This window comes from Condylura cristata, unplaced genomic scaffold, assembly GCF_000260355.1.
Source record: "Condylura cristata isolate star-nosed mole 26May11 unplaced genomic scaffold, ConCri1.0 scaffold00012, whole genome shotgun sequence".
NCBI lineage: Eukaryota > Metazoa > Chordata > Mammalia > Eulipotyphla > Talpidae > Condylura > Condylura cristata.
Window position 1 is genome coordinate 20,117,382 of NW_004567113.1, and position 16,433 is coordinate 20,133,814.

Here is a 16,433-nt window from a genome sequence, read left to right on the forward strand (position 1 = left end):
GATTTAGGTTATTTAGAGTTAATGATATTCATTCTTTTATAATACATAAGGAGCATTTGGGGGGAAGTGTGATACATTTGCTATAGTTATTAATTAAAGTCTATAGTTTACATTAGGTATCCTCTTTTTGTTTCGTATGAATTTGTGTAAGGTATAAGATGGTGGTATAGCTTCCTTTTTTCCTGCATTTGGCTATCCAGTTTGCCCAACACTATTTGTTAAAGAAACTCCTTTCTGCAGTATGTGCTCAGATTTGCAAGTTTATTTCTGGGTTGATTGCAATAGTTTTGCTATATAGTTTGAAATTCTGACAACCCAAATTTGTAGCTTTTGTCCCAGTGCTATATAATTTTGATTGCTATAGTTTTGTAATACTGTTTGAAGTTTGGAAATGTGTGATATCACCACTCTGCCTCTTTGTCAGCATCATGTTAGCTATCTGGGGTCTTATGGTTCTGTATGAATTTCAGTATTGTATATTCTTTTGTTTGTTTTGTTTAGTATAGGTTTGTGTTTTTTTGTTAAATACACTATGTTGTGTATCACCCACTTAAGTAACATATGCAGAATAGGTTCATTGCCCTGAAAATCCTGTATGTCATTTCTCTCTCCTCCCATCTCCCTAATTCCTGGAAACCACAAATCCTTTTTGCTGTCTCTATAATTTTGCCTTTTACAGTCATATAGGTCTCTTCTAGACCCTAAATTTTCCTTTCTCTTTACTTTTTCTAATTCATTCTGTGTGCCACAGTTTTCTTTCTTTGCTTAACCAACTTTTCTAATGTAAATAATTTGAACACTTATATTTTACACTCAAATATTTGTGTGGTTTATTTTGAGAAAATATTAAACTATTTAAAAATCTAAGGAACAGAGTAAAAAACACTGTATGTTCCCTCACTTATATCCTCCTATTATTAACATCTGTTCAAATTCTACTTCTCACTTTTCTTGGTGTTCCCCCCACCTCCTCCACTCCCTTTTCTCTTGTCTTTCTCTCCCTCCTTTATCCTTGTCTAGCTTTTTTCTATTTCCTTATCTCCTCCTTTTCCTTGCCATCTTTTGTTCATGAGGTCAATTTCAAACATGGTACTTTGTCCCTGAATACTTCAGCATGCATCCTCCAAAATAAGTGTATGTTCCTTCACGCTACACTACTCATAACTAACCCAAAATAATTAACAGTAATATAGCAATGGCATTCAATATATAGTAAGTACCATTATCCTAAACACATTCTTTATGACTGAATGTGTCTTCTTTCTTTGTCTTTTTTAAAGATATGTTTTTATACAACTCTTTGGCTAGACTCAGTCAGATTTCAATATTGATATTACTGTAAATCTTCATGTATTCTATAATAGCCAATAAAAGATTAAATATGAAATTATTTTCCTTGATAGTCAATTCTTTTTATAGAAATAAAATAAAGACAGTAATAATGAATTAATGGACTTGAACTGAATAAGGAGTGATTATTTTAAAAATTTAAATATTTCTAAATATATTTGGAACCTCTTCAAATTTTAGATACCATAAAATTTTTAAGGATAACAAATTCTGATCATCTTCTACATTATAGGTATTGTCAATATGGACTCGCCATATGGTTCTGTAACACCTTCTTCTACACATTTGGGAAACTTTGCCTCAAACATTTCAGGAGGTCAAATGTATGGGCCTGGGGCACCCCTTGGAGGAGCACCCGCAGCTGCTAACTTCAACCGACAACATTTTTCCCCGCTTAGTTTGTTGACTCCATGTTCATCAGCCTCAAATGGTGAGTATTGCAATACTTCCATAGAATGGATTGAATATATTTTCTTAAATATAATATAAAGGGGTTTATATTCTTTTAATTTGGGGTTTTTAACTTTTAAAGGCCACTAAAATTTCAATATGTAATTTGTACTTTTGGCATTCTATACAATTGGAAAGGATTTCAATAGAATTTCCAGGTTTTAAAATTATTAAAATCAACCTGTTTATGAAATCTTTTTTTTTTCCTTTAGAGAAAAAAAAATTGATGCTGTACCACTCATTGATTTGTATTTACATTTAGGTGGTTTTGTTTTTATTTTAATTGAGTTAACATTTGCAAAGCTGTGATTGAAAGACACCTTCTCAGATTCATGTCACCACCCCACATTCTCCACCAAAGCATTTTCAGCTCTCCACCATAGTTCATTGTCCCCATTCTCTCTTGTTTTCTCCCTCTCCCCATCTTTCAGCTTCAATTACACAGTCAGATTTCTAGGATTTGTTCTAGTTATATATATGTGACACTTTTTTTATTTTTCTATATTATCCCTGTAAATGGCATATCACTTAATATTATCCCCCACCAATTCCATCCACATTGTCATAAATGTCAAGATTCACCTTTTTTTTTAATAGCTGAGTAAGTATTCCATTGTGTGTGTGTATATATATATATATATTTTTAAAGATTAATTTATTTGTACATGCAGAACTGGGGTACAGGCCAGAGGCTCAGGGGCGGTGAGAGGCTTCACCAGAGGCAGAGTTGGGAGCAGAACAGGCAGATCAACGAAGTACACTGCTGAGGGGAGCAGCGGGCAGGTCAGGAGAGGTCTGCCACGCCATGTGGTCACCTCCGGGGCAGGCGGGAATCGAACTCATGCGGAAGCAGCGCAGTGCTTTAACCCACTGCGCCACCAGGGAGGTCGTATATATATTTTTATAATCTACTCTTCTGTGTCACTTAGGTTCTTTCCATATCTTATCAATTATAAATAGGGCCACAGTGAACATAGGAATGCAAATTACTGTTTTAGCATTTCTTACATGGATTACAAGTAGTGGAATTGGGAGGTCATGTGTTATATCAATTTTTTTTTAAAGATTTATTTATTCATACAGAACTGGGGTACAGGCCAGAGATGCAGAGGTTGAGAGGATTCACCAGGGACAGAGTGGGGAGCAGAATAGGCAGATCGACGAAGTACGCTACAGAGGGGAGCAGCGGGCGGGTCAGGAGAGGTCTGCTGTGCCATGTGGATCTCCTCCGGGCAGGCGGGGATCGAACTCATGCGGAAGGGGCTTAAGCTTCTTAGTGCTGTGCTTTAACCCGCTGCGCCACCCGGGAGGGCCCATGTGTTTATATCAATTTTTAACAGTTTGAGAAACCTCCATACTGTTTCTCTATAGGGCTGGACCAGTCTAAATTCCCACCAACAGTATGCAAATGATTACTTCTTCTCCATGCCAACCCTTGTGTTTCTAGTCTTTTTGATGTAGGTCATTTTCAAAGGTGTAAGATGTTACTGCATTGTGGTTTTAATATACACTTTCTGATGACACGTGGTGATGAGCAATGAAATCTTTGGACCATCTGTGTGTCTTCTTTGGAGAAGTGGAGTACAGTCCAGAGGTGCAGGGGGTGAGAGGATTCAGCAGAGACAGAATGGGGAGCATATCAGACAGATGTACTGAATTACACTGCTGATGAGGGGAGCAGGAGAAGTCTGCCAAGCCATGTGGGCCACCTCTCTGGCCAGGGATCAAACTCATACTGCATTGGCTGCGGATAGCATCATAGTGCTGTGCTTTAACCTGTTGCAGCACTAGGGAGGGCCCTGCATATTCTATTCTATTTGAAGAATGCCAGTGGAACCTTACTAGGTATTGCACTGAATATATGTTATGTATATATTTCTTTGGGAGAGATTTTAACAATGTGAATTCATTCAATCCAGGAACAGAATTTTTTGTATTGTCTTCTATTTTAAAAGTGTCTTACTGTTTTCACCTCCTTTATTAAGTTTACCAGTATTATAGTCTTTTTTTGTTACAGTTGTGAATGGGGATTGTTTTCTTGCTCTTCTAACCTATTATTTGCATATAGAAATTCAACTGGTCTATTCATGTTGATCCTGAAACATTATTGTATTTAATATTTCGGTTAGTTTTTTAGTTAGTGGTGTCTTTAGGGTTTTACTTTTCCAATCCGTATTCGTTTTTTAGCTTTCTCCTGCCCAATTGCTCAAAAAGGACTTCCAGTGCTGTATTGAATAGTAGTAGCAGAAATGGACATCTTGTCCTATAGAGGAAAAATTTTCAGTCTTTCACCATTAAGTATGATGTTGGGTATGGGTATTGTATTTGGGCTTTTATCGTGTTGATATATGTCCCCTCTATCCCTAGATTTTTTTTCTTTTTTTAGGGTTTTGTCATAAGTGGATGTTGAGTCATTTCAAGTGCTTTCTCTGTATCTCTTGATAAAAATCATGATTCTTATCTTTTCCTTATGTTAATATGATGAATTTATTGACACTTGTTTTATGACCCAGCATGTAGCATATCCTAGAAAATGTTTTTTAAACAATTGTGAAGTATGTTACCAATTTTGGGGGGATGCAGTGTAGTATAAAGCTCTGTTAAGCCCAAGTGTTCTGTTTCTTCATTTAAGGCGTTTAATGATTTTCTGTTGGCTTGATCTGTCTGTTGGTGAAATTGGGTGTTGAATTTCCCCACCAACTGTGTTGCTGTCATTGTCTGATTTCAAACTTGGTATTAGTTACCTTATATATTTGTATGGTACTTCATTTGTTGTGTGTGTGTATATATTAATGATTATGTCCTCCTGATGTATTGATCTCTTAATCACCACAGAGTGTCCTTCTCTATCTTGCCATCTTTTTTTTTTTATGATTTGATTTTTTTTTTATTTATGCATACAGAACTGAGGTACAGGCCAGAAGTGCAGGGGGGGTGAGAGGATTTACAAGAGACAGAGTAGGGAGCAGAACAGGTCGAATGATGAAGTACACTGCTGAGGAGAGTAGCGGGCGTGTCAGGAGACGTCTGCTGTGCCATGTGGGTCACCTCTGGGGCAGGGATCAAACTCATGCTGAAGTGGCTTTAGTTTCTTAGTGTGCTTTAAACTGCTGTGCCACTAGACAGGGCCCTTGTCATCTTTTTTTAAGCTGAAAAGCAGAAAGTCTGTTTTATATGCTGAATGTATGGCTGTCCCTGCTTTTTCAGGGCACTATTTGCTTTTAGGTCTGCATCTTAACCCTCAGACTCCAAAGACAACAGAAGCAGGCAACAGAAGTTTCACTTGGTTCTGGCTTGCATTTTAATTGACTACCCAGTGAAGAGAAAAACCACCCTTTGAACAGATTGCGTTTGCTGTGGTTATTGACAGTATTTTGTTTTGTTTTTGTGCATTTTAGGTGCGGTCTGCAAGCTGCACTCTGTGAGGGGGGTGTGTGTACTAAGGTTTTCTGAATCTAGTCTGCTACTGAATGATATACCCAGAAGTGCTGCACTTTCCCTCATTGTGTAGTGAAGCAGATGCCAGAAATAGTGCTAGCGTCAGACTTCAGCTTTGACTGACTCCTTAATATAGACACAGTATACCTACTGGGCAGAGTAGGTTTAATGTGGCTACTTGTATTTTGTTTTTATGCATTCTAAGTGCAGACTGGAGGTTGCTCAGGGGGTCAGGTTGGGTGCTGTTTATCACTTCTCAGAGTAGGCAGAGATGATCCTGGAGAACCAGAGACTGCACATGGGATAATTAAAGTGACTGAAACCATTCCCCACAGCTGAAATGAGTCCCAAGCCTGGGAGAGTTCTGTCTTGACATCCCAAGCTGGTTATCCTTTCTTGAACATTGAAACAGGCTATGCTCTCAGTGAAACGTATGCATTCTTTTTCTCATGCCAGGGTTTTGGGAGAGCTGTAGATTTGGTGGGGGAAGAAACCATTCTTGACTTACTCTTTCTCAGCTTTTCCTATCCTTTCCAATGGATTCTGGCTCTCCTCTTTGTTATGATACTGATCCACATCCCAGCTGTTTCAGATGCGGTTGTTCTTGCATATACCTACTGTGAGTGTCCCTAAAAGAAGTGATGACTCAAGAATCCTGGCTATTTGCCGTCTTCCTAGATACCTTTTTTTTTTTTTTTTTGTTAAAGATTTATTTATTTACTCATACGGAACTGGGGTACAGATTCACCAGAGACAGAGAGGGTAGCAGAACAGGCAGATCGACGAGTACACTGCTGAGGGGAGCAGCTGGCAGTTCAGGAGAGGTCTGCCGTGCCACGTGAATTTCCATGTGGATCTCCTCCGGGGCAGGCGGGGATCGAACTCATGCGGAAGTGGCTTAAGCTTCTTAGTGCTGTGCTTTAACCCGCTGTACCACCAGGGAGGGTCCAGATACCTACTTTAATTTGGAAATACAGCTCCTAAGTAAAAAGTTTTTCAGCATTAAAAATATAAATATCACTTTTCATCTGTTTTCAATACATTAAAATGAACTCTTGTAATAACTATAACTAATGACTAGGTTGACCTAAAATAAAACATGAGTTTTTATTCATAAAGTATAATTATGCTTTTTAATCCACCTTTAAATCTCATCAGTTTTATATAGCACAACTGGTTTTATGTTTTCAGATTTGTGTTTTTAACTATAGTCAAACTTTTGAAGCAGTGATTATACAATTCCAAATTAAGGAAGATCAGTTTTCAGTAGGGAAATTACATTAAGAGACTTCTGTACTAAGAGTAATGGTATTTTTGATCTGTTCATGGTGATAAAGACATCAAATTGCTTTCTCTTTTTGGTCATAATAAAAATCTATTTTTTAAAACTACTAAACTTTAAAATTGCTAGAACCTAGCTTAAATGAATAAAAGTTTAAAAAATCTAGTATCAGGACAACTATCAAAGTATACATTGACAGCCAATGCAAAAAGTAAATTGCATCCTATAATGAATTTACTTATTTTTTTCTTGTATCTGTCAAATAATAAGTACAGTTCATATAAAAAGTATATTAGCTATCCTTGCATGGTGTCCTTAAGTGAAGAGGAATAACTTAGGAATTCAAATTGTCACAGAAATATGCTAACAGTAATGTAAGAAATATAAAATAACATGCCAGTACAAATATTTAAAAGTCCTTTCCTGTTCTCTTTGAAGTTGCAGAACCTATTTTTGAAAAACTTTAAGAAAATTTATTTAAAATCATAATTGAGATGAAGTGAATATGGTATAGCAGTATCACATAGTCTAGTTTATTTAAACATAAACCCTTAATATTTAACTCCAAGAATAACTGGTTATCACATTTTTTTAAATATTTATTTGTTTGTTTATGTGTGCATGCATACAAGTACTGGGGTACAGGCCAGAGGTGTGGGGTGGGATGAGAGGATTCACCAGAGACAGAGTGGGGAGCAGAACTGGCAGATTGAAATACACTGCCGAAGGGGAGCAGCGGGCTAGACAGGTGAGATTTGCTACTCCATGTTGGCCACCTTCCTGACTGGGGATGGCACTTGTGCTGCAGTGGCTGCAGATTGTTTTATAGTGCTGTGACTTACTTAATCCTTCGTGGCACAAGGGAGGTCCTGAAAATATATCTTAAACAGAACACGTATTTTGTTTTATGAGCATCAAGGGGTAATTTAACAATTACTGGTTTATGACATATATTATTGACCACGTTGCAGCATTCACATCTTTACATTCTACTTTCACATAATTAAAAGGAAAAATTTTGACCCAAATTTAAAACTTCTCTTTGAAGTTTAGCCAGATGTTAATATGCATAACTTATTATTTTAAAATTATTTTCATATTTTATTTGTCCTCAAAGTATATTTTGGAAGTCTTCAAAAGTTGATTTCTGAGTTTACAAAATTATATGCTCTACAGATGACATCAAGACAATTTCAAAATCTCTTTGTCTAGATTCTCCTGCACAGTCAGTATCCTCTGGAGTTCGTGCACCTTCGCCTGCCCCATCTTCAGTACCTTTAGGATCAGAAAAGCCCAGCAATGTCTCTCAGGACAGAAAAGTTCCTGTTCCCATTGGGACTGAACGTTCTGCACGTATCAGACAAACTGGAACATCAGCTCCATCTGTTATTGGGAGTAATTTGTCCACATCAGTAGGGCATAGTGGCATCTGGTCCTTTGAAGGGATTGGTGGCAATCAAGGTATGACATGCTATTCTATTTACTAGAGATTAAGTTTATTCATTTATAATATTAGAAGCAGTTATTAACTTCATAACCATCTTTAAATACCTAAATTGATATTTCCTTGTTTTTACGATCATTTATTAAGAGTTTAGAAACTTTGTTATTTCCATGAAATCTCCCATTAATCATCGCTTTCTGGAAATAATCTGATATAACAGTCTTCATTTCATCATGTTAATGAAGTCTATTTGCTTTGAGCGTACTTTTTTGTTGACACTAGGTAAGTTCATTTACTAATTTTATCACTATCTACAAACACTTTGAGGGAATTCACAATTAAATGTGTAAGTTAGTAGAAAGACATTAGTCACTATTTTGCTATCTTCTAATTTTAACTGTCAGTGTTTTTTTTGTTTTGTTTTGTTTTTAATTTCTTTCCTTTTTTTGTCTCTTTTTCTCTCAGACAAAGTAGATTGGTGTAACCCCGGGATGGGCAATCCTATGATTCATAGGCCAATGTCTGATCCAGGAGTGTTTTCACAGCATCAAGCACTTGAGCGAGAGAGTACAGGAATTGTAACTCCTTCTGGTACATTCCATCAACATGTTCCTGCAGGATACATGGACTTTCCTAAAGTTGGGGTAATGGTGATTTAAATGTTTTTCTTTTTAATAGTCTTACTTCATGTCTGGGTGAATAATCATTTATGAAATCATGCTGGTTGTTAAGCTGTAATAAGTCAAAATCATGCTAAAATATAAATTAGTTGTGATTTCATCCCATTTGGTTAGGGAAATGTTTGACAAAACATTTTGGCTATAGTAAGCTTATGTATTATAATCTAATGCTAAAGGAAATCATATAACAGAAAATAATTTTTAGATTTCCTAGATAACTTAGTTTTTCAAAATAAGATAAATTTCTGATATCAAATTCAAGGCTATAGATTATTGGGGAAAGTAAGCAGTGACTTGAAGGTAAGCAATCTTTTTTTTCCCCTTTTCTAAAGGGTATGCCTTTTTCTGTGTATGGGAATGCAATGATTCCTCCAGTAACACCTATCCCCGATGGTGCTGGAGGACCCATATTCAATGGCCCTCATGCTGCGGACCCCTCTTGGAACTCCCTGATAAAAATGGTTTCAAGTTCCACAGAAAATAATGGCCCTCAAACGGTAAGACTGATCATTCATTGAACATTTATTTAGTATTTATGAGCTCACCGAGACATACACATGCAAATCATGAAAATAGAGATTTATGGTAAATATAGGCAGTTAAGGAAATGGGGGTGAATTTAATATAACAAAATTCCATAGAGGGCTGTGGGGAAAATACACCAAAGGTTTAAAAACTAAAATGAAAGGCAATGGATAGCACATGGTAAGTTGATGAAATACTTAGTTTCAAAATGGAATTTCATAGATGAAATTTGCTAGTGGTAGGGTAAGGGCCATCAAGAAGTTATTTGAAAGTACTGTGAACATCAAAGCAGTGTGTAATTACGACTGAAAATTCATAAAGATGGTAGTTTATTTCAGCTTTCTTAAAAAGATTTATTTGTTTATGTATAAAAGAACTGGAGTACAGGCCAGAGGTACGGGGTTGAGAGGATTTACCATGCAGATTGGGGCATAGAACAGGCAGATTAACAGAAATACACTGCTGAGGGCATCAGTGGGTGTTACAGGAGAGGTCTGCCATGCCATATGGGTCACGTCCCTGGCCGGGGATTGAACTCGTGATGCTTTGGATAGCTTCATAGTACTGTGCTTTAACCCCCTGGTACCCTCAGAGAGTACCCTTTTAGCTCATTTTTGGTGTGTTTTTATATATTTTTAGTTCAAATCATTAATCTATATGTACTGCAATGGTGGTATTAAATTAGATCCTATTTGAGGGATAAGAGGTGAGATAAAACAAAAGTGAAAGTAGTTTATCACTGCTTCCCTTCATTATTTCCTAGTACAGCATTCCCTCTTATATGTGATTTTGGGTTCTGCAATTTCTTACACTAAGCTGTGGTTCAAAAATAAGATACATTAAGACAATTTGAGAGATCACCTTCACATAACTTTCATTATAGTATATCGTTTCAAGAGTACTATTTTATTACTGTCATTACTTTCTTACTGTACCTAGTTTATAAATTAAACCTTGTGATCGGTATATATGTGTAGAAAAATACATAGTATATATAGGGCTTGGTAGTTTCTACGGTTTCAGACATTTACTGGGTGTCTTGAAACATATCCCCTATGTCTCTGTGTATAAGGAAGAACTCTTGTAAGTTACACTGACTGTTTAGCTACCTTAGTCCATTGGATATTTAAAGCATCTCTAGTTTTAAATTTTTGTTTTAATCGAACATGTTATATACCATTTCATAAAATGCCTTGCTCTACAGGTATGGACTGGACCCTGGGCACCTCACATGAACAGTGTGCATATGAACCAGCTTGGCTGATGAGGATCAGCTTATTAGCCTGCAGATTCCTTTTCATTCAGAGGAAATCACAAGTGGCCGGAAAAAAAATTTATGCTCCCAAATCATTCTACTGATGTGCTTGACTGAAGTGTGTAGGCTTTTTGCAGAAGAACTTACTAACTGACCTATTTTCTGTGAACATTTGTGACTGCCCATTCCCCATCATCATCCGTTTTACCTTAGTTAGCTTTTTTCTTATCATTTTTCTTGTTTTCTCTCCCTCTTCCCCTTTGGACATAACTTTCTGTTGAAGCTGTTCTTTGGCTGGTTGGTTTTAGTACTGTAAACTGCTTCTGAGCAAACACGGAAATTTAGCAAAATTATGTAAACTTGATCCTGAAGTTTTAGAATGGCAAATAAATGTACAATTGTTTACATAACAGAAAAAAGGCTAAGCAGAAAGTAAATTTCAATATGTCAGTATAGAGGCTCTACTTTACGTAGACTTAAATTAATGTGAGATATGTACCTTCATATTCCGAAATCTGGATGTTTCCTTCATACATTAAACTATTAATAAGCATAACTTTTCTGCTTGTGTAATTATATAAAGTAAAAACAATGGTCGTTATCAGAGATGTTCCCCCACGCTGACTTTTAAAATACCAATCTCTCTCTCTTTAGTTTGTTTGCAGTTAGGATATATAGAACAAATTTATCTCTTTTCCATGTCTTTTATTACCTTTTTCACATCCTCAAAACTAATGCACTTCTCTCCACTCTTTTTTTCTCCTCACCTTTACCACTAATACCAGTAAAATTCCTTCGCTGATCGTGAAATAAGTCTGTTAAAATTTTTACTATAATGGCTGCTACTGATAGATGGAACACTTTCATCATCACTTGTGGTTTCTTCTAACCATAAAATGTTTAGCTTGAAGATTTAAAAAGCCACCACTGGTTCCCAGTCAGCATATACAAGCTCTTAATATACTGTTTATTATTAAACAATTCAGTGTACTATTTTATATTGGATAATAATTGATTCTTAACATTGGCTTTTCAATCAAGAGTCAACATAAAAATTCCAATTTTCAGTAATTTAGTGGGAAGTATCTTTTTTTCCCTTCAATTTTAAAGGCTTCTTGTTCTCTACACCTGTATATTATCAGTAAAAGGGATCAACAGCTAACTTGGGCCAAGTAATAAAAGAAGTTTTGCATTTGTCATTGAGACAATTTATGGTAGATATATGCATATACAGAATACATTATAAAGACTCGTTTTAACCTGTTTATATAAGATACAAGGCCACACTAAACTACACAATGGGATTTATCTATTCCGTTCACTTGAAACAATAAACAGTAACGTATCCAAGAAGAATGTGTCTTACCCTGTCTCATATGGAAAAATAAATTATATGTTTGAAATGTAAAAGAAATTAACCTTAAGAGTGAAGTAATGTATACGTCCACTTTGTCTATTTTTTTAAATTAACACATACACTGATAACACAAACGAAGTAAAATTCATATACAACATAGAGCTGACAATGTGATTCTTCAAGAACGTGAAATGTCTTCTTACTCTGGTAGTCTGAATAAAGAGTAATAAGATTTCCCAAACATATCTAGAAATTTGTATACAACACAGTTAGGAGGTAGTTGTAAGGCATATAGACTTGTTTTTCTGTCACAATTGACATATCCACATTTAAAGAAAAGGCTAAATGATAACTACCAATAACATAGCAATGGAAAAAAATTATAGCACTTTACTAGGGAGTATAATGCTATTAATATTAACATGGAGTATTTTATATTTGACACCACTATCCTATACTTTTTGTTTACTTAATATACTAGGGTTATTATTTTTTTTAAACTAAGATATTCTACTAGGTAGTAGATAGTATCCAATATTTATTACAATACGGGAGGTATCTTACTAGAAATTCGGGGAAAGAAATACCTTTTCTTTTTTTTTTAATTATGGGACAGGGAAATATAGATTGAAATTATCCTTAGTTTTTGGGATCAGGATTGTTAAATAAAATACAGTGGTTTAGAAGTCTGTGCCAGGAACAATTTTCAAAATCCTTTTTATATTTCAGATGTAATGTAGTACATTTTTACTTGAAAAATAAAAAAAATAATCTTGAGACCATGAAGGTCTTTTTCCCTCACTCTTTGGAAGTGAATATGGTATGTGTAATTGCAGACTACAATGATTTATTTCTTTCATTCTTTTAAGAAGTAACAATTTTTGGAAATAATAACTTGGGACGTTCTTACCTTAAATAGCAAAATAAGAATAAATCCCAATGAATTTATACAAACCACTCCATTTTAGAAATGATTTGGTAGTCCCAAAAGTAGAATCACCACTTAATGCCTCTTTAGCATATATTAGTACAAAAATTAATAATTGGTTTTAATGTGAAAGATACTGTCCGTCTGTTTCCTATTAACTGTTAAATCACTACTAATAATTGAAAAGTTTTAAATAAATTACTATACAGTAATTTTTCTCAGGAAAAACAGGGGTAATGTACCCAGTGAGTGGTTCCTAACTTGTTTTTCATGAAAATATTTTTTCAGCATTAACACAAATGACGTAACTACACATAAGATATTTTACGCATTGTTTGTTGACTTTATTTTTAATATTGTTAAATTAAACAGTAAAATTCAAGATCACAAAACCTCAGATCACCTGATTTATTAAATGTATTTCACGTTGATTTTTTTTTTTTTTCCCCAGAAGCATTTATCCTATAGGCTGGCATTACAGGACAATTAACACTTTCTTTTAAACAACGAATTTTAAAATTGGAATTCTTTCAAAATGACTAAAATGTCAAAGGAAAACTAGTTATTTTATTAAGATTTATTTCATTCATGCAAGAGCTGGGAGGCAGGTAAGATGTGCATGGAAGTAAAAGTTCACTGCTGACAGTGAGGAGCAGAACAGATGGACTGACTGAAATACACTGCTAGAGGGGAGTAAGGGGTGAGACTCGGGGTCTATACCATATGGGTCAGCTCTCTGGGCGAGGATTAAACTCACTGCTGCAGTGGCTGCCTATAACTTGATAGTGCTGAGACTTAACCTTTTGTGATACCAAGGAGGCCCCAGTTCAGTGTTATAATAGATTCAGTATTCCATTCACTCATTTTTGTTTTACATAAATGGATTTATTCAGATGTTATTTTAGGAATACTTTGGTATACTTAATTTATTCTTTATAAATTCTGGATGCTCCTAAATCTAGTGATTATACACACACACAGATACATATGTAGTTCATATATACTTAAACATGTCATAACATGATTAACTTAGGTGACTGGACTTTAGGAGCTTTATATGACTTACTGTATTACACACCTTAATAGAGAAAATAGAATTCCTTTATAATGTGACAGCTGGAATACAGGAGTAATAGATGTTTGTGAGATGTTTTTTACATTATACTTCTACCTTTAAGTGAATTTAAAGTTTTGAATGGTAAACAGCGTTGTTCAATATTTAAGAAACACCATATTAGAAAATTATTAAAGAGATCAAAAAACAAACTAGTTTTGATTATGCAAAATAATGCCTTAAATAGGAAATGAGAAGAAACTTAAATCTATTTACAAGAGATCACTTATTACAAAAATAATATGCCTTTTAAGATTCTTTACTAAAACTTCTCAGAAAGCACTGTGCAGTGAGAAATCAAATCAATAGAGATAGGTAATAAATGTTTATATATAAACAAAGTTTATATATGCAAGCCTGTATTCAAATTTTGAACTCCATTCCTCTGCTCAGTGTTGACTAAGAATTTCAGAAAGAAATTACAGAAAGTTTCCTCCCTGGTGGCACAGAGGGTTAAACTACAGCACTGCAAGGTGGCTGCAGTCCCTTCAGTCCGAATTTGTTCCCCCCGCCCAGGAGGTGATCCACATGGTGCGGCAGACATCTCTTCTCTCACCTGCTCTCTCAGCAGTGTACTTCTGTCTGATCCGCTCCCTGACTTTGTCTTTGGTGAACCCTCTCACTGCCCCTGAACCTCTGTCCTGTACCCCAGGTCTGTATGCAAAAATAAATCTTTAAAAAAATTCCTTCCCTTTAAAAATAAGTTACAGAAAGAAAATGTAATAAATAGGCCTTATATCTTTGAGGAAAGAACAGGTAAATAAGGTTAACACTAATAAGTTACACAGGTTAAGCTGTAAGGTTTGACATAATTTGAGTTGGTTTCTGTATATGGCCATTTTTTAACTGTAGTCTGCAATTCAAAAAATACAAGTTACAGAAAAAGGAACGTTCAGTAAATGGTGTTGAGAATCAATTGGATGGCCACATACCAGAGAATCAAGTTAAATATTTCACATCATACACACAAATGAACTCAAAATGGGTTAAAGACTGAAAGATCAGAAACTATATACATAGCATAGGAGAAATTAAGGCAAAACACTCCATAACATAGGCTTCAGCGGTGTCTGTGAATTCTCCAATAAGGGAAACAAGCAAAAGTAAATAAATGGAGTGATAAACTTTAAAACTGCTAAAGAAACTCCTTAAAAAGACCTTACCAGGGTCCTCCCTGGTGGCGCAGCGGGTTAAAGCACTGCAGTGAGAAACTAAAGCCACTTCCGCATGAGTTCAATCCCCGCCTGCCCCGGAGGTGACCACATGGCGTGGCAGACCTCTCCTGACCCGCCCGCTGCTCCCCTCAGCAGTGTACTTCATCGATCTGCCTGTTATGCTTCCCGCTCTGTCTCTAGTGAATCCTCTCACCCTCCGCATCTCTGGCCTGTACCCCAGTTCTGTATGAATAAATAAATATTTAAAAAAAAAAAAAAGACCTTACCAAATGGGTAAAGATAAGTACATCATCCATATGACAAAGGGCTAATATCCAATATCTATAAGCAATTTATACAACAGAAAAAAATACCAATCAAAATAGGCAGAAAAACCAAATATTTCTCTGAAGACATAGATATCCAACAGACAGGAACTGCTATGGTAAATAGTATTGCAATGAATTTAGGATTGCATATGTCTCCATATTAATGTATTTGCTGAGTCAGCAGACTATTAATGTTCTGAAAAATTTATAGTTTTAAGTAGTGGTGATCATTACTTATTAAGGGAATACAAATCAAAACTGCATCAGATACCACCTTATATGTTTGAAAATAGACCATTATCAAAAAGACCAGAAATGAGTTGGAGCAGTGTCGAGAGAAAGGAACCCTCGTATACTGTTGGTAGGAATACAGAGTGGTCCAGTTTCTATGAAAATCAGTATAGAGTTTCTTCAGAACATTAAAAATAGGCTTCTGATTCATATTAAATAATATGAAGTCACATATCCTAAATTCATTGCAATACCATTTACCATAGCAGTTAGGAAAAGAGTGAAGTAACCAAGGACAGAGGATTAAGAACTTGCAGCATACTTGGTATACTGCTCAGTTATTAAAAGAAAGAAAAAAAAAAACTTGCCATTTTGGACAACATGGAACTGGACATTTTAAATCATAATAAGAAATATGTGTTGAATGATTTTATTGATACGTGCAATATAGGAAAACAACAGGAACAGACAATAAATCACTATATTCTCACTATAGAATTGTAGGTATCAACTGGCAAAGGAAAAGGTGGAGAATAAAGGGGGAGGAAGCCCTATGGAAGATGGCAGAGGGTCATTTCTTTGTTTACATCTGGTGTGGTAAATCTGAGTGGGTGTAAGTCTATCCCTACATTATATACATTTTAAAATTGGGGGAAAATGACCATTGTATACACATTACTATTAACATATTTTTGTGTTGGATATTCTACTTGATGGATACCCAAGGTATCTCCAAACAGCCAGTTCTGATAATTGCCATATGAATTACGAATATATGTGTGTGCGTGTGTGTTTACATGAGATTACAGACATATGCATTAACTTTTTTAGGTCATAATCTTTAAACTTAAAAATGGAAAGTTTAAAATAAGATGTGATTTGATATGTAGAAGATG

The 16,433-nt window shown here is 35.4% G+C and overlaps 1 protein-coding gene across 3 annotated transcripts in view; it reads left to right on the forward strand.

The window, feature by feature from the left end:
• The window catches only part of ANKRD17 (ankyrin repeat domain 17), a 136,359-nt gene extending 124,143 nt beyond the window's left edge, over window positions 1-12,216 (forward strand). The window contains exons 29-33 of one of the 3 annotated variants that reach the window (XM_004681223.1): window positions 1,583-1,780; window positions 7,733-7,981; window positions 8,430-8,608; window positions 8,977-9,141; window positions 10,374-10,980. In XM_004681223.1, the coding sequence (XP_004681280.1) occupies window positions 1,583-1,780; window positions 7,733-7,981; window positions 8,430-8,608; window positions 8,977-9,141; window positions 10,374-10,433 (851 nt within the window). In that variant the 3' untranslated portion in view covers window positions 10,434-10,980. Of the gene's footprint in view, window positions 1-1,582; window positions 1,781-7,732; window positions 7,982-8,429; window positions 8,609-8,976; window positions 9,142-10,373 lie in introns of all 3 variants that reach the window. The other 2 variants (XM_004681222.2, XM_004681220.2) reach the window with 2 other exon arrangements.
• The last annotated feature ends 4,217 nt before the right edge of the window (window positions 12,217-16,433 follow it).